Source organism: Triturus cristatus, chromosome 4_1, assembly GCF_964204655.1.
Source record: "Triturus cristatus chromosome 4_1, aTriCri1.1, whole genome shotgun sequence".
Taxonomy (NCBI): domain Eukaryota; kingdom Metazoa; phylum Chordata; class Amphibia; order Caudata; family Salamandridae; genus Triturus; species Triturus cristatus.
Genome location: NC_140585.1, coordinates 527,763,105 through 527,781,915, shown reverse-complemented (window position 1 = coordinate 527,781,915; position 18,811 = coordinate 527,763,105). Strand labels below are relative to the sequence as shown.

The 18,811-nt window shown below is 42.2% G+C and overlaps 1 protein-coding gene across 1 annotated transcript in view; it reads right to left on the bottom strand.

Annotated features, from left to right (window-relative positions):
- Positions 1 to 18,811, bottom strand: part of BMAL2 (basic helix-loop-helix ARNT like 2) — a 227,159-nt gene that overhangs the window by 101,587 nt on the left and 106,761 nt on the right. The window contains exons 7-9 of the mRNA XM_085652803.1: positions 16,058 to 16,150; positions 6,809 to 6,926; positions 5,315 to 5,458 (exon numbers count right to left, since the gene is read on the bottom strand). Of these exons, the coding sequence (XP_085508929.1) occupies positions 5,315 to 5,458; positions 6,809 to 6,926; positions 16,058 to 16,150 (355 nt within the window). The remainder of the gene's footprint in view (positions 1 to 5,314; positions 5,459 to 6,808; positions 6,927 to 16,057; positions 16,151 to 18,811) is intronic.

Genomic DNA, 18,811 nt, shown 5'->3' with positions numbered 1-18,811 from the left:
TTTCCTGGTCCCTTTTCTAAAGCCTACATTTCCTGCACCAAGCCACAATAATACTAGATTTCCCAAAAGTAAAAAGATTTTAAAATGTGAAATTGGGTCGAATGCTGAAAGGTTTTTTATTTTTGTATTTAATGCTGCAAATGTGTACCTTTTAGCGTACTACCATCACAAAGGTGTAAAACAACAGTAAATATCATAAATGCCTGGTTGCCTAAGTTGTGGTGGTGGGTGGGGTGTGGTATCCTCACACAGGTGATAAAATAAGTTGGTGCAATAGTGTTTTTTGTTATAGGCACTGCTTTAGTCGTAGTACATGAAAAGAGGGAGGGATTGGCATGGTGGGTTTGTTGTATAGGGATGTGGTGTCAGAGTCAGGGTAATGATATAAAGTGACATGGGCAGGCTTAGAATTTTAACTATCAATATATGTGGCCTTAATGACATTAAGAAAAGGCAGAGGGTAGCTGTCAGATTACAATCATTTGGGGCAAATATCATCTGCCTCCAAGAGACTCACATCGAAGTATCACAACTGCATGTGCTTAAAACATTATGGTGCAGGGTAATTAGTGCAACTACACAGGGGGCCAGGGTTCGGGGTGTTGCTATATTGGCTAAAAGCGGCGGGATGCAATTTACACGGTCATGCTCTGATAAATTTGGCCGATGGGCAATTACTGAATGCCAATGCAGCATGGGTCAGAATCTCATACTATGCACACTATATGGATGCACCTGTGACGACGACCCTGGCGTATTCAATACCATCTCTAATGAACTCGCTCACTGGCCTCTTCCACTGATTCTATGTGGGGATTATAATATTAATTTACCCAGTGACTGGTCTTTGGAGGCTGGATACAGATATACGGGGAAGAAATCGAAAGTGTTTCAGGCTTTAAGAAATCTATGTCAGACCCATGGTTTGATTGACTGTTGGCACATGATGAAACCAAGCGATCCAGGGTATACTTTTTATTCTAACCCACATATTACTCATGCCAGACTGGACTATATGTTTGTCTCCAACACTCTTGAGTTCGAAATGTAGTATAGAAAAGCTGCCGCAGGTATTATCAGATCATAACCCGTTCATAATACAGAAGTGGAATTATCCAGTCCAAATCTGAGAACTTGGATTTTTGAGAGATCAATGTTGTCAAACTAGGGATACTGCGGGCATATGAGACAATGGATCCCAATGTTCGTGGAGGATGATATGGGGAGTACATCAATTCAGGTGGTATGGGATGCTTTGAAAGCAGGGATTGGGGAGGGGGAGGGGGGGGAACTGCGGTATTCCTTAAATCTCAACAAAGATGCCAAACAAATAATGAAGGTTTTGCAGGATAATCTGGGGGTAGCTGAGGAGGGGTTGGTAAGGGCTGTACACGAGCGACGGGAGGTGGAGGAGGAACAACGAAGTGTGGCAATTGCTTAAGTCGCCATTACGGATATTTTGATAGCTAAAGCAATGAGTAAGGCAACAACCCAAAAGGAAGCAGTGTACCAATTAAGCGAACAGATTGGTCACCATTTGGCAGTTCGTACTAGGCAACTAATCACATCTAAAACAATTTGAGAAATTAATTACCCTGAACTTGGCCGGACTACCGATCCAGATGCAATTAGGGCGGATTTCAGAGGTACTATCAAACACTATATATGGCTAATATTGGGGAGGATCAGAGTAAGATCAAGGAATATCTAGACTTAAACCCACTCTCAAGATTTGAGGAAGAAGACCAGGATAGCCTAGATAGTCCGCCACATTGGGATGAGATCCTACTTTCAATGAACTGTTTAGCTAAAGGGAAAGCGGCCGGTAAGGATGGTATCCCGACCGAAGTTTACACCACATTTTCCCAGCAGCTAAAAGGAATTATCCATGACCTATGCATCCACATTTTTAATGGTTAGCGGCCTCCGGGATCATGGTCTCTGGCGAAGATCATGGTCTTCTTAAAAAAGAACAAATCGCCCCTACAATTGGGGTCTTACCTCTCTATTACTCTGATAAATGACGACTCCAAAATCTATTCAAAGATATTGGCCAGCAAACTCACGCCAATAATTCACTAAGTTATCTTGGAGCGCCAACATGGGTTTGTTCCCGGTAGATCTACAATTGACCATATCCAGAGAGTAATTACATTATTCGATATCACCAATGTTGCAAGAGACCTTATGGCTCTCATCCTGTTGGACGCAGAGAAAGCTTTTGATAGGGTCTTCTGGCAATATCTATGGATGGCCATGTCTAGAATTGGCATGAGGGATCGTTTTATCAAGGCAGCCTAAACATTATACGCCGAACCATCGGCGGCAGTTAGGGTGAACGGTACACTCTCCCGGGGGACCAGGCAAGGCTGCCCTTGCTCCCCTCTTTTATTTGCTGTGTTTTTTGACCCCTTCATCCATAGGGTAGAGAATAATGTGTTAATATAGGCATTCTGGTCACAGGACTGGGCAACCAAGACCGTGGCCTATGCAGATGATATCGCTCTGGTTACATCTGATCCAAATGCTGCCATAAAGGTAATCAAAGACTAGGCTGAGCGTTTCGGGCATATCTCCGGTTACGCTCTGAATCAGGATAAGACACAGATTGTTCTCAATGATAAAATCATGATGGCAGATAACCGGGTAGTCGAAAGAGCCACTTATCTTAGTATATTAGTTAGTATAACCTCCAAGCTGGATAATTTGATCAAGAACAATATAGAACCTTTAATGAAGCATACTAAAAAAGATCTTGCAAGGCTAAACCACTTATATTTATCCATAGGGGGTAGGTGTAACGTAATAAAAATGCTGTTTCTCCCAAAAATTTTATATTTTGTTAGGGCCATATGTTTGGAATTTACTCCTCAATGGTTTAAAGCAATAGAGAATATGTTCTCCATGTTTATATGGGCATATGCGCGACCTCGCCGAGCACTTAGGTTTTTTACTATACCGAGGGATGGGGGGGCTTGGCCCTTCCAAATCTGAAATTTATATTACTGGGCCGCCATACTGATCTATAGTCGTGAGCTGCTTAGGACAAATGTGGATAATGGACTAACTACTAAGCTTCCCTCACCATTCAAACTTATGTTGGGGGGAGAGACGGAAGGATGTTTGTGGCATCAATTACACAACAGTTATTACAAAAAGGTTTGTTTTAAAACTCTTTACAAAGTATGGAGTACCAATACGTAAAATCTTGGGAATTGGCAGAATATCTTTTTATACACCTATATCCAATAATTATAATCTTCCCGAGATTTTTGGAGATCTATACATGGATAAATGGGTTAGGGCTGGGATAGATCAGATTGGCTGCTTTTTCTCCCCCTCAGGGCTCCGGTCTTTTGACGAAATGAAAAAGGAATATACTCTCGATCGAAGGGATTTTTTAAAATTCCTCCAGGTTAGGGATTTTTTCTTGCGAAAGGGAGGGGGACGGGACAAGTTTCAGAGAGAGAAAATCATTGAAAGCTTAGTTATAAAAAAAGCAGGCTCTATTGGGGAAATCTATGGATTTATAAATGCTCCTATGCCCGATGATCTGGACAAATGGGCTAAAAAATGGCAGGCTAAATTGGGGCTCTCAGCCGAAACCTTTTGGTATGTGTATGAAATGTCACAATCTTTTTTAATGTCCACTAGGTTACAAGCACAATTTTATAAGACCTGTTTTTCGTTGTATTATACGCCTGATAAGATAGCCAAATGGGGAGCTGGAAAAAGGAACAGTATGTCCACGCTGTGTACTTCATAAGGCTGACAGCATCCACATGTTCGCATCCTGTAACGTATTGCAAAAGCCAATTAAGCATATATTGGATTTTCTATCAGAAGTGTTGAAAGCCGAAATAGTATTGTCAGAAGATGTAATAGTGTTTGGTACCTCAGAAGTAAACCGACTGGGGAAGGGACATGGATTGATTTTTATATCTATGGCAGTCCTAAAGATATGCATTGCCTCTGGATGGTTGGACCCTGGGCCACTGGCTTTCCAACAATGGCTTGCTAGATTGTTTGCAACTTGTAGCCTGGAGATAGCCATTTATAAAACGGAAAGGGCGCCATTTACGTAAAAAAGGTAGGAAAATTTTGGATCCCCCGATTATATGGATGCAAGAGCATAGCGGGACTTGCTAAAGTTTATGTATGTTTTATTATCTTTTGTGTAGATCTTTTTAGAATAAAAGAGAATACGCACGTCACTTTTGGAACTTTCATGCACTTTCATGGACGCTACTTGAACGGAGATCCAATAGGTCTGTACTTGGTTGATAGATTCTCTTTGTGAGCCTATATGTATTTTAAGGATCAAATGATGTTACGGATTGCACCTGATTAATCATGTTTTGATGTTTTACCTGTCTGAGGGCGGGGGAGGCGGGGGGTGTCAGATACGAATGTAAATTAAAATGAATAAAGATTATTTAAAAAAAAAAGTAAATATCATAAATGCATTATTTATAGAAATGTTCTTTTTTTTAAACATTGTAAACAATGTTCTTATATACGTTATATTTTACGCATTCTATTATAGTCGGTTGGTCAGAATTCACCGCATAAATAGGCTAATGCTTTATCTTCATAAGGGATATCATAATGCACCTATTAATTTATTGTATAATAAAGAATGGATTGGGACATGAACCAGACCCACAGCATCAAATAACAAGCTTTGATTGAAAAAGCAGAAGGGCAGTATACAGCAACAGAGCTGATACCAAGTCTCAATATAAAGGGACAAAGGATAGTTCTGTAGTGTCGACCAGGCCTCGGTGGCCATCGAGGCACTAAATAAGGAGACGTGGGTAACATTGTACAGATCTGCTAGCAAGCCAGCATCACATATCATCATTATGAAATCACAAAATTAAATCAACACTGGAATGAGTAAATCGTTATGGCCTGAACTGCTGAAAAGGACTGCTACAGCTTTAGAATTATAAGGCCAAATGATGTTTAACAATTTAGGAAAAATCAATGTATAAACATTTTATTATGGTCTATAAAGTGCCATATTGTGGTACATTTCATCAATATCTCTCCCTTGTGTGTTTCTAGATTACATTACAGTTGGCTCTGTGATTAAATCTAGAAATGGAATAGGACATTGCAAAAGCCTGTGATGAAGAAACACAGACAGATCACAATAATAAGAGCTCATCATAACATTCAAATTTACAATATCGGTGGAGGTTTTTGTCGGGAAGGGAAGTCGCGTCCTCTTAATACATTTTACATATTTTGCAGCATCACCAAAATGAATGTTGAGAAATGACCAAAGTGCTTTAATTGTAAAGGATACCTTTCATCTTGGAGCTGGATATATATTCATACTCTTCCTTTACTGTCACTCTTCTGCGTTTCATACGGCAGAAGAAGGCTCGCCTGGCACCACAGTGAAGTCGAGATGTGCCCGCCTGGCAGTCCGTATGCACTTGCATACCCGCTTTGAAAATAACATAACATCAAGTCATTTCAGAATACATTACCCACAGCTCATAAGAACATTTGCATTTCAGCACAACTTAATATTGGTGGTCCCTCCGGCCCATGGCTGAGTTTTCTGATCCTCTCCATCTTTTCAGCGCCTTTGACTGGCGTCTTTTCAAAGCACAGTGGAGCTGGAGCAGACAGGGTGCTTGTGACAATACAATCGTGGTTACCATCTTGTGGATAGCTACCAAAGGCACGAGTGATCATTTGTGGCTGAGCAGCTCCAGTGGACTTCAGAGAAGGGAGCGGCGGGTGGTCCACCAAGACAAATGCTTTTGTTGCTACATATCCTGGTTCACATGGCCCAGTAATTCTGGGTAAAGAAACTTCCCGTATAAAGTAGGAGTCCAAATTAGTGGTTAAGTCTTCCTCAGTGTATTAATGTTTTAGAAGGAGAGGGAAGTATCCATTGGTTGCGCTGCCTTGAAAAGCGATGGAGGGAAAGAGGACATGAAAAGATCCCATTGCATGTAAGTGTCTCCAGTATGCTAGCCGGTAGGAAAATGCAGCGTTTGCTTCCTATGCCGGAGACACCAAGTCTTCTTAGGGATCAGAAGTTTTGCACTGTGATCTAAGATTCACCACAATGTGAATTCAGGAGGACTTCAATAACTCACTTTGTGCAGCCCATTACAGAATATAGTAACTTATGTCTATTAAGACAGTCAGCCAGAAGTTTGTGAGCCCGCAATTCCTGGGACAGATGACAGCAAAACCAAGGAAGCCTTAGGGGCTTATTTAGAGTTGGCCGGTAAGGGGTCAAGCGTCAGAAATTGACCGATGCTTCGTCCAACCTTTAGTTCCTCCGGCTCCTTGAGAGGCGGGGGGTGTTCTGTTTCTGACAGCGGAGTCACCAAAGGCTCAGCCACAAACACTATCCTCACCACTGCCAAACTGGGTTTACTTGTGGCTGCACCAAGTCACTCTAGATTTGGCAAGCGGACGGCCCTCAAAAACTGAGACCTTAATACAATCTGGAAGAAGCATTTGTCTCCTTGCATTATTACTAAGTCTGCCTTCCCATATTTCCCACCCCCTTTGCAATTCTCTAGAGACCACTTCCACAACTGCGAATAACTGGTCCTTGACTCTAGCCCTTATTTACTGGCACTAAGGGGAGACTGCATGGAAATGACTAAGGGATTAAATTGATGGCCTGCGGCTAGTACTGTTTTGGGAGAGCTTGTCTTACGCATTCATAGTCATCACGTACTTGTGAAAACAATACATTTTTTTTTTAAATGAGACGTTTCAATTCACAAAGCACCATCATCTTGACAATAAAAAGTGTTTGCGTGCTTACTTTTCGCGTCGATAAGCTTCTCTCTTGGTGAAACGTCGGACAACGAGAGCTGCTCCTTCATCTTGGCCACATCCTTGGGATGCAGGAAATCAAACAGACTCTGCCCCATCAGCTCCGCCTGAAAGATAGTCGTTCAGAGTGAGATGCCAGTGTGCGCTTCCTCTCATAAGCCCATTGTACATTCTGTAGCCAAACATGCTCTTATGCAAAAGTAATCATGGAAAAGGTGACTTAGGAAACAGAGGGAAATAGAGCAATACTGAACTAGGAGTGCGCCTAAGATGTTTTTTTTTGTAATCAAACATAACTGCCTGCATTTGATATTTCTTTATCTGTTAAACTGATACAATCTTTGAACTGGGTAAGATGACACTGTGAGGGATCAGAAAAGACAGCAGCCAGCAGGCGTAGGAGACGCAGAGAAAGTGCTGCAGTGCGCAATATAAAGTGGGGTGGAGTGGGGTCAGGAGGTAGGCATAGTGAGCGCCAGAGAGACTGCATTCGGTGCAGACTGTTAGTTACACACTCACAGGTAGAAGAGAGACAAATGAGAGGGAAACACACGAAACAGAGAGAAAGACACTGCTGGACAGATAGGCTGTAATCAAGGCAGACAGGCGCCTCAGCATAAGGGAATAAAGTCAAAAAGCCCACAAAAATAAAGTACGAAGCAAGGACCGTCCAGAAACATCAACCCCAATCGAATTAAATTTAGTGACATTTATTCAGAACTTAATTCTCCCCGCCAATAACATATTAAAGTTACTTTGGTGAAATCTGGCAAAAAATATTCAGTCCTCAGCACAAACAGATGCAGACTAGCATAGCCATGTCTAATTAGAATTGTACATGAGGTTACCAAGCTATCAGTCAGTAGCCTAAATCTCTATGATATCTGATCATCAGTGCTGGCCCTTCTTGGCTTTCTCCCAGCCGTTACTCATTCAGGGACCTACTTCTCTTCCGATGGACTGAGACCATGCGCTAAAGCCTCTGACCAGAGGCCCTCCTAAAGTATGGGTGCTAGAGGCCGGCACTCACATGGACTGCAACAACTATTTGTAGCTGGATGTTTTTAGGATCTCTGAAAGTGTCCTGCTCCAACACCCTCTGAAAGACCACGTTTCAATGACGCAGCCCAAGGAATCTTCTTTTACAGGCATTTAATCAACTGTAACTGACCAGAGCTCAGGATTCTAATGATGTATGATAATTCTATAAGATTTTCCTTAGCAAGGCAAATAAACTCTTCATGAGCAAAACAAAAGGAGAGAAAACATGGGGGGCCTAACAGCTAGGGTGGTCGACCTCAAATCTGGGGAACTGGGTTCGAGTCTCAGCAAGGACGCGCAACATCCTGTGATTCTGGGCAAATAACTTAATCTCCCCGTACCTAACAAAAATGAATTTGTCCTCATGTAACGCAACCAGTGCTCATGTAAAGCGCTCTGGTACCCGATACCTTCAGGTCAAGTTTGTGCTATATAAAACACCGTAAAAAAAAGAAAAAACTTTTTGCAAACAGACAGAAAGGGCCATAGTAAACCTCCAAGACATAAAAAAAAAAATCTAAAGGAGCCCATGTATTATTATCATAACAATCATGGCCGGATTGGCCAGCCGTGGAAGCGGGTAAATCCTTGGGAGGCTGGAGCCCCAGGAGGCCATCTTTGACACTTGGAGGCCGGTTTCAGCCCCCAGGAGAGTTGGTGCACGTGACGCGATTCCAACTGCAACTTGAAAGAGTTGCCCTGTTTCTAGGCATTAATTAGCACATCTGCACACAGGGCCGGAATTTATCATTTTTGCCAGTACTGTTGCAAGTTCCTAGTCCAGCCCTGCTAAGAATCAATCATGTCTGCACTGGTTTCGGAATTATGGAGAATGTATGATGGATTTAAAACCACAAAATGCTTCATGACTACTGAATTGTTCTACAAAACAATCATATATACTGAGAAAAATATGGATCTTATATTGTTTTAAAAAATGCTGAAATGCTGATCTTTGGAAATGTACTCATATACCCACCTATGTTAGAATTATATTATATCCTATGCAGTGTTTGGGAAAAACCCATATGCGTTGATTATGATGTCGGTAGGACCGAAACCGATGGCACAACGGTCTCGGTCCCACCGACATCAGTCTCTGCGGTCCACCCACCTGTAGCGAATGAGCCACTTTTGTGGTCTGACATTCTATGATGACCCTCAACCACCACCATGTTAACTGATTTTAGTGTGTTATGTTAGCCTAGCCTTAATGTAGGATGGTTTTGCATATGCCTGCCTCTCTTTTGTCCTGTAATCTTGCTGTCTTTTAGTAGAATAGTCTTGCCAAGAATATAAGGTGTGGGATGTCGAGGTGCAGTGTTGTGGGTGATGGTGCACACATGTGCTCAATGTTGGATACTGAGGGATTAAGTGTATAATGTTATTTGGGTTAGATGAATTATGACTTTGACCTATTGGCTTTGACGTGGTCTAAAGTCATTCTGTTTTCTGACTTTACCTTGCTTTATGGCAGTGCTGACTTTTGCCTTTGACATGTTCTCATGTCATCTTGCTTTTCAATTGCATCTTGCTTTGGGCCTTTCTGTGTGCATGGCTTAACTAACTCCATTTTCATGACTGAAGCCATTTTCTGTGCCTGCACGAAGCTGCAGAGGTGGGGAGGGCATGTTTTGCTCTTCTCCTGTTTTTCGCACTTTACTGACTAGAGAGAACTGGTTCTTATCTGAGGAATGTACATGGTCTGTCTCGGAGCCATAGCAAAGGCCTGATCAACCGATGCAGTGGCCTTGGAGCAGGCTGGTACGGGCTCTCATGAGAACGAGGGGGCGAGGCTTGCTAGACGCTTCGTTGTGTTTGAATTTGTATTAAAAAGGGGAGCCTACACTGGCCTGGTGGAAGTTCACGCCGTGGAGCAGACGTGTTGTCACGGAAGAGTGGGGGCTTGTGTCACCTCTGAGCTTTGACCCGGTTCAAGCAATGGACTTCCCTTGAGCGAAATGGGGTGAAATGAGGACGCAGTAGGCGAGGTGTCTCTGCCACTAACTGTCTCTTGCTTCTTTACTGATTCTCTCCTTTCCTTCTTATTTTCTGATTCTTATATCCATACATATATATATTTCTACATATATGTTTGCCTTGATTGGGTTTCAATCATACTATTGATATGTTAGAGTCTGCTATGATAGGTACATTTGGCTTACCCTGTGGTGCTATTTACTAATAAATATATTCCAGATATACCAATTCGTCTTTTCCTTGTAGCAGGAGGTGTGGACTCTTCTTGGCCAAGTATTCTGTTGTAGAAGGATGGGTGAATTCCCTTCTAGCAGGTAATTGTGTTATAGGAAGTTGTTCTACTCCTGGCAAGTGATGTGCAAAGTATATCTCGCTCTAGAGAAGTGTTGTGTGTGTTACCTTGGTCTAGAGGAGACTCATATGGTATCGTTTTCTTGCCTTGCCATTGGGGGAGCGTTGAGAGTTTGCCCACCTTAGGAAGTGCTGTGTATATGTTATATTCCATAAATTTGGATATTCTCTCCCTGGGAAAGTGACGGTACATACCTTGGTCCAGGGAAGATCTGAAACCTTTCATTACATTTTGGCGTAGTCGGTTGCAGGATGTGAACATTGATTTAAAAGGGGAAGAAATATGTTTTCTAGAAATTAAAAGCAAACTCTTAGATATCAAATGATTTATTTGAAAGGGGGTAGCCCATATGATGTGCTGGCTCGTGAAGTGAGCTAATTGTGCTGGGTTGAGTGAGAATTGGTGTTTGTGTGTTTAAGTGTGTTTTGTAAAAAGTGCTTATAAATAGCTTGCTATGTTAGGCAGAAAGGGCTGGATCCCTTTCAAGTGTTTGTTTACGAATGCATATAAAAAAATTTCAGTTGCAAAGTAAATGTAAAATATCAGAGCATAACCCTGAAACGTGGCACTCCTCCGAGGTTACAGACTCCGGAGTTGCGATGAAGGGTGTTAATCAGCAGGAGATTAATGACATTTTAGACAGAGAAAGCGGTGTTATTTTAAATGTGTTGGTTAATATGCATCAAAAATGTGAGCATTTGCAAAAAGAACGTAGTGAGTTGAAAACAGAGCTAGTTGATGCCCAGTTTGAAAATATATCTTTGAAGACAGAATTAAACGTGTCTGATAACCAGGATGATTCAAATGTGAAAACTGTGACAGAGAACCCAGTCAGGCTACAAGCTACACAGGCGGTCCTAATTAATTCTTTTGAGCAGCCAGAAAGAAATGTACAGGGAGATAAACAGACCAGTGTTTTAGACTTAACCATCACCAGTTGCGGACATAAATTAGACATGACAAAGAATGATACATTTTGCTTCAAAAGAGAAATGCAACAATATGATTTTGAATGTGAACAACAGCAGATTGTGTACAATAATTCTGATATGTGTTTAATTCAGAAATATGAAAATGTATTTTGTGAGTTAATTCAAGAGCAATGTGCCCTTTTTAGTTACAGGGGAGTGCAGGGAAAGAAGAGGTCACTTTTAAATTCAGATGCTGGACAAATGTAGATGATTCTGTGCTTTTGCGCACCAAAAGATACTGAACAGAACAGAGTTAGAGAAAATGTGATTTGCCTATGGGAGATTGCAATGGTTATTAAATGGCCTATATAGACAGAAAAGCAGTTTGCGCAGGACTTGATAGAGGTAGGTTTGGTGACCCCAATCACTAATGCTTAAAATGATTTTCTGTAGCTGGTGCGCAAATGTGATAATTCTTGGCGCATAACAGTTGATTATTGCGAATTGGACAAACATATACCTTCTTTGACTGATGCTGTCCCATATTTTGTTACAGAAGTAGCATGGGACTAGGTATGTGACTTTTGATATTGCCAATGCTTTTTTCTTTTTGATACCAATAGCCCCTGAATGTCAAGAGCAGTTTAGTTTAGGGTTTTTTTTCATGAGGTGGTAGACTAATGACAGTTAAGAATTTTCTTGAATTAGTTAGACAGAATGGTGGAGCATTTTCAGATTAAACAATGTGAAGTCTTGCTGGAGGTAAGGAGAGGTTAAAGCTGTTTTTCCTCTCAGCCATGTAAAGAGTTGTTTAGAGAGTGGGTGGCACGTAAAAATCTGGTGCAGGAGGAGAAATGAAATATACAATCTGTATTTTAGTGATGGTGAAGTGCTTGCGTCTTTCAGATAGATGTTTGGGAGGCTTGCAGTGAGATCATCCAGCAACGCTGAGAAGAGTTCAGGCTTTCTGCGAAGTCTGAGGAGGAATTCCTACGGGAGGGGTCATCCCAGCTCCTCGCCCCAGTAGACAGAGACAGCTTCTTGGAGATAGATGTTTGGGAGGCATGCAAAGGCGCAGGTTTCCTTCCCCAGCATGAGGAGAGTCGCAGAGCAGATGGGAGCAGACGAAAGTTGGCAGGAGTGCATGGCATTCGGCCTTGGAGGAGATAAGGTGGGAGCTAGAGGCAGCAGAGGGAGAAGGCTCTGCTTGTTATTTTTGGCAAGGGGTCAGTTAGTGTCCGCAGAGATTTTGTGAAGGGGGCAGCACCTGTGAGGGGTGCAGTGAGTGAAGGAGACTGCCCCAGCCCTTCTTGCTGTGTAAAAAAAAGAGAGAATTTACCAAGAATTCAGAGGCTAAAGCGTTGGTAGAATTCTTAGATAATTCCCCAGAGCTAGAGGAGAGCTATGTAGACAGAAATGAAAATATTGTACTTTCAGAAATGCAAGACGGAAAAAGTGTGCTTTTGAAAAATGATTTTTGCAAGAAGAGTGATGCTTGTTTCTTTTTCAGATTTGCCCAGTCCCCCCGTGTGAGTGAGACTCCCTTCCCCCGTGTGAGTGGGACTCCCTTCCCCCGTGTGAGTGGGGCCCTCCCTCCCCCTCCCCCCCAAGCCTGGATTGATCGCCAGACCAGACGATGGCGGCTGATGTCATGTGGCTGATGGAGGCTGATGTTCTGTGGCTGACCGGACCGGATGGGGTCCTCCTGTGGCTGACCGGACTGGATGGGGTCCTCCTTTGTCAAGGAGATACAGATGAAGATAGATGCCGGAGAGCTGTGTCCTACACAGATGGACTGCTTCTTTCCAAGCGAAGAGGGATCTGCGATTGGAACTGATTCCTTCACTTGAGGCCGACTTTACATGCATGAAGGCTGTGTGTCTTTCACACAGGGGAACTGCTTGTGTAGAAGTGAAGAAGAGGGAACTACAGGATGTGCTTTGCCAGAACTGTGAACTGTTTTATCAACGTGAAGTTCAGATGTGATGGGAGAAGGCTGTGTGTTTTTAGGGATGGAGACCAATAAAGACGCTTTGCTGCAATTAGAGTAGATATTTTCTGAGTTAAAGACTGAAGAGAAACACCTGTTGTACAATATATGAGTTTGGCAGTAGAGTTTTCAGTTTAACCATTAGAGGCATTAGGAGCATTCAAAAGCTTGATTCATTTATTTTGTGTATCCATTCAACATATATCCAGATATCGGTGTGCTATTTCTAGATGCACCTGAGTTATTGCTTTTACATGTATTTAGGTAATGCAGTCTTTGCTTGCTCTATAGTGATTATCATATCTTTTGCTATGTTTTTCAGTTATGATGTGCAGTCTCTGTTTGCTTTGCAATAATTCGATTTTGCAGTTAAGAGATGCAGTGCTTCATTCATAGTTGTGCCTTTAGTTAAGAGATTTTGTTTTTCACATATGTGAATGGTGATGATCGAGGGTCATGGGGTGCAATGTAGTGAATGAGCCACTTTTGTGGTCTGACATTCTATGATGACCCTCAACCACCACCATGTTAACTGATTTTAGTGTGTTATGTTAGCCTAGCCTTAATGTAGGATGGTTTTGCATATGCCTGCCTCTCTTTTGTCCTGTAATCTTGCTGTATTTTAGTAGAATAGTCTTGCCAAGAATAGAAGGTGTGGGATGTCGAGGTGCAGTGATGTGGGTGATGGTGCACACATGTGCTCAATGTTGGATACTGAGGGATTAAGTGTATAATGTTATTTGGGTTAGGTGAATTAGGACTTTGACCTATTGGCTCTGACGTGGTCTAATGTCATTCTGTTTTCTGACTTTACCTTGCTTTATGGCAGTGCTGACTTTTGCCTTTGACATGTTCTCATGTCATCTTGATTTTCAATTGCATCTTGCTTTGGGCCTTTCTGTGTGCATGGTTTAACTAACTCCATTTTCATGACTGAAGCCATTTTCTGTGCCTGCACGAAGCTGCAGAGGTGGGGAGGGCACGTATTGCTCTTCTCCTGTTTTTCGCACTTTACTGACTAGAGAGAACTGGGTCTTATCAGAGGAATGTACATGGTCTGTCTCGGAGCCATAGCAAAGGCCTGATCAACCGATGCAGTGGCCTTGGAGCAGGCTGGTACGGGCTCTCATGAGAACGAGGGGGCAAGGCTTGCTAGAAGCTTCGTTGTGTTTGAATTTGTATTAAAAAGGGGAGCCTACACTGGCCTGGTGGAAGTTCACGCCGTTGAGCAGACGTGTTGTCACAGAAGAGTGGGGGCTGGTGTCACCTCTGAGCTTTCACCCGGTTCAAGCAATGGACTCCCCTTGAGCGAAGTGGGGTGAAATGATGAAGCAGTAGGTGAGGTGTCTCTGCTACTAACTGTCTCTTGATTCTTTACTGATTCTCTCCTTTCCTTCTTATTTTCAGTTTCTTATATTCATACATATATATATTTCTACATATATGTTTGCCTTGATTGGGTTTCAATCATACTATTGATATGTTAGAGTCTGCTATGATCGGTACATTTGGCTTACCCTGTGGTGCTATTTACTAATAAATATATCCCAGATATACCAATTCGTCTTTTCCTTGTAGCAGGAGGTGTGGACTCTTCTTGGCCAAGTATTCTGTTGTAGAAGGATGGGTGAATTCCCTTCTAGCAGGTAATTGTGTTATAGGAAGTTGTTCTATTCCTGGCAAGTGATGTGCAAAGTATATCTCGCTCTAGAGAAGTGTTGTGTGTGTGTTACCTTGGTCTAGAGGAGACTCATGTGGTATCGTTTTCTTGCCTTGCCTTTGGGGGAGTGTTGAGAGTTTGCCCACCTTAGGAAGTGCTGTGTATATGTTATATTCCATAAGTTTGGAACTGATATTCTCTCCCTGGGAAAGTGACGGTACATACCTTGGTCCAGGGAAGATCTGAGACCTTTCATTACACCACCTCATTACAACGCGGCGGGTTGAGGCATCGGGTGGAGGGACTGACCGCGGTGCTTCCGACAGGCTCAAGGAGCCCGGTGGTACGTCGGAAGGCACCATAATCTCCTAATGACGGCAGAGCTAGGCTTGGCTCCGCCATCGGGATTATGATAATACTTTCCACCTACCCTTTCATTTTTGGTCCACCCACCATGAAAAGGCAGGCATAAAGTGACTTTGGGAGCCCCCAGCAGGGCACCAATGGTGCCCCTTCAAACATCCCTGCACCGTGGGTGCCTGCCACACATAGCAGTGATGTTTCAAAACCTCCATTTTACAATGAAAGCTTGTGCTGCAGGCCTTTTCGGCCCGCCGCACAAGTTACCATTGTAAAATACATGTTTGCGACCCCCCTATGGGTGGTTGCATCATAATCCTGCGGTCGGAACCGCCAACCTAAGGTCGGGCGGCTCCAGACCGACTGCGTCCCCCGATATCACAACCAACCTCTTAGTGTTGATATGTGAAAGATGCAAAGAGATTCAATAACTCAAAATAGAACATATTGGCAAACAAACAGAATGTATTGATCCTAAGTATCAAATCTGTGTGATAGAACAATGAGGCTTAGACTAGTATACTCCTTTTATTTTAAGAGGCCTGGTGGTCTTTCATTTGTTGGTGAGTACAGTGGAGCATATATATGTCCTACAGATTGACCACAACTCTTCTTAATAAATTAATAAATGTGTACATTTTCATTTTATTTACTACTAGTGATCGGATCTGGATCACTCAGCAATGGGGCTTCAATTAACCGGCAAGCCTTTCTGCATGGCAGTGTTACATTTAAATAAGAACAAAACTGCTGAATTGATCGCCACACACAGAATTAAAACAGAAATAGTACATGGTGCCTTTATTACACTGATAAAGTAGCCAAACAAAGGGATAGTTAGGAATAGTAACCGTAGTATGTCGACCTTGCAATTTAACAAATGTATGTGAATAGTTTTCTACCTAAGTCATTGTACTTAGACAAAATAAGTAAAGTTCTCCTACCTGACTATAATTTAGAATTTTGGAGATTGATTCAGAGACAAAGAGAATTTTCCCTCGATCACATCCAACGACAAAGAGGAACCCATCTGCAGCCTAGGAGACAAAATGCACACTTAATGAACTAACATAACTTTGGAAAATGAAAACAAACAAATCAACACAGAATTGTGCAGGTCAACTACTTGGTGCTAATGAAGAAGTCCGCATCGAAGTGAACAAGTAGTGAACAAAGTGGGTGCATGGTCGATCACTTGCAATAAAAGAGAAATCATTATTAACCATAACTATAAACGTATAAAGCAAGCAACCCCTCCCAGATGTTTGCTTCTGTGACTGTACTAACTGTACACACAAAAGGGATCAACAAATTGTTAATAATGTTATGCTGTTATGATATGTTACATGGTTTTATGGGGCACAAGCATAACAGTTGGTTTCTTTGTGCTAGGTAAAAGCAGAACCCTCCTCAAAACAATTAGTCATTGGCTTGTTTAAGTAGCCAAGTCTTCAAGAGTTGCCTGAATATCAGGTAGTAAGGGGTGGATCTGATCTCCTGAGGAAAGGAGTACCAAATGTTGGGGGCAAGGACAGAAAAACAGGAGCCTCCCAGTCTCTTCTTTTTAAATGATGAAGTAGAGAGGAGATTCCCGAGTGGACCTTAAGTTGCGGCTGGGGATATATTTTTTTAAGTTCTAGATGACATGAAGGTGGGGCGCCTACCGTAGATGGATTTGAAATTAATACAGCCGGTCTTAAAGATGGTACATTGTTCAACCGGTAACCAATGAATCTTCCTCACCAGAAACTGTTGAAATGTTAGTCTGGGTGCCTGGTTTTGTGCTAGTTGGAGTCTGCAGGATGGTCAAGATAAAAAGAGTTTGCATAGTCAATTGGTGAGATGAACAAGGCAGGAATAACTTGTACCAGGGTTTTAAATGTGAGGAACTTGCCAATTTGCTGATTTTTCGCAGCTGTAGAAAGCAGGAGGATGTAACTGCTCCTAATTGCGGTTCATCAATAGATCTTTGTCGATGAGGACTCCTAGTCTTTTAACAGAGTGCTTGGGTTGGGGAGGGGCACCCATCGGGGGCAGAAGGAAGGGTTCCACATCATTGTTTTGATTTGAGTTATGACAATTTCTGTTTTATTAGAATTTAGTTTTAGTTAGTCACTGTTCATCCAGTCTCTGATAAACTACACAGTGTTTTCAAATATTTCCTTTGCTTCAAAGGCGTATCAATAGTGAAGAGTAGCTTCATATCATCAGCATAGTTATATATTCTGACATTCATCTTCTCAAGAGAATGCACTAGGGGATGAATCAACAGGTTGAAGAGGTGAGGGGACATGGAAGACCCCTAAGGAACTCCACAAGATAGCCGGCGAAAGATCTAAATGGACCAACACCTGGGTGGTGCCTCTGTCGGCTTCCTCCTGCAGGTAATCTACAACTGAGAGAATGGCAGCTTCAGATGAGAGAAAATGGCTGGAAATCTGACTAATGGGATGCAAGCAACTTAGATTCCTCTAAGAACTAGCAGAGGTGTCTGGCAACATGTGCTTCGAGCACCTTTGCTAAATATGAACACAAGGAGATTGGCCAATAATTTTTCAAGGTAAGTGGCTCTTCACCGGATTTCTTTTACAGTGGGACCACAATCGCCTCCTTGAAAGTGTCTAATTGATTGATTGATTGATTTAGGGACTGACTGAGGAGAGGAATGGCTACGTCAGGAAAGTGTAAAAAGACTGTTTTCAGGATTTTTGGTAGACAGACGAAATTTGGGGATCCCGACTTGACTTTTAACAGCAAGTCCACGAGGCAATCCTTGCTGAAGGCAGGAAAATTAGAAAGAGTAAGCTGGTTCCTTATATCAGGGGGTACATGGTTCAGGAGAAAGCTAACAAGTACTGTACTCTATTGTTTTAATCTTTGCAATGAAGAAAGAGTTAAGAGTGTCAAATAAATTCTGCGTAGGAAGAAAAGGTATAGGCAGTGTGTCGGGATTTGATAATTCAGAGACTATGTTAAAGATTTTTTTTTACTTATTCACTGAGTTTAATATTCTATTGGAAAAGAACACAGCTTTAGCTTGTTTGATTAAACTTTTATATCCTTTGAGACAGAGAATGTAGGCTTCCTTATTATCGGATGAATGGTTAGTCCGCCATTAGCGTTCTGAGCGACGAAATGAAGATTTGGCTGTTTTTAGGTCATCAGAAAACTATTTGGATGTCTCATGGCATCTGACCTGTTTGAATTTCCGAAGGGGGGGTGTGGATATTGCTGGCAGTATTTAGCCAGTTAGTAAATTCTTCTGTGTGGTGACTAATGCTATTGTATGGTTTGGGTGAAGTGGGCGAAAGGGATTCGCAGAAGGAATTGATGTCCACCCAGGACCAGTTTCTGGAAAGATTAAGATTGCTGAGCAAGTCAGAGGAGCACCCTCCAGCTTCCTCATTTGCCCAGTAATTAAGATCACCTATTAACAAGATTTGGCAAGGATTTATGCGTTAACCAGGTTTTGTTTCTTTTAAAAATAATTGATCTGGAGATTCAAAGTTGAGTAGATGGAAGATTTCAGTCTGGTGCTTGACCATAGATCTGGTATTGAGATAAACGACCAAAATCTGGTCTGTTTTGTGGGTACCAGAGTTCTTAAGTGTTTCGAAGGCATGGTGCATGGTTGTTTGAGACAATTTAATGCCAGAGGTAAAACTTTTTAAGATGTTCAAGTTTGTAACTTAACTATG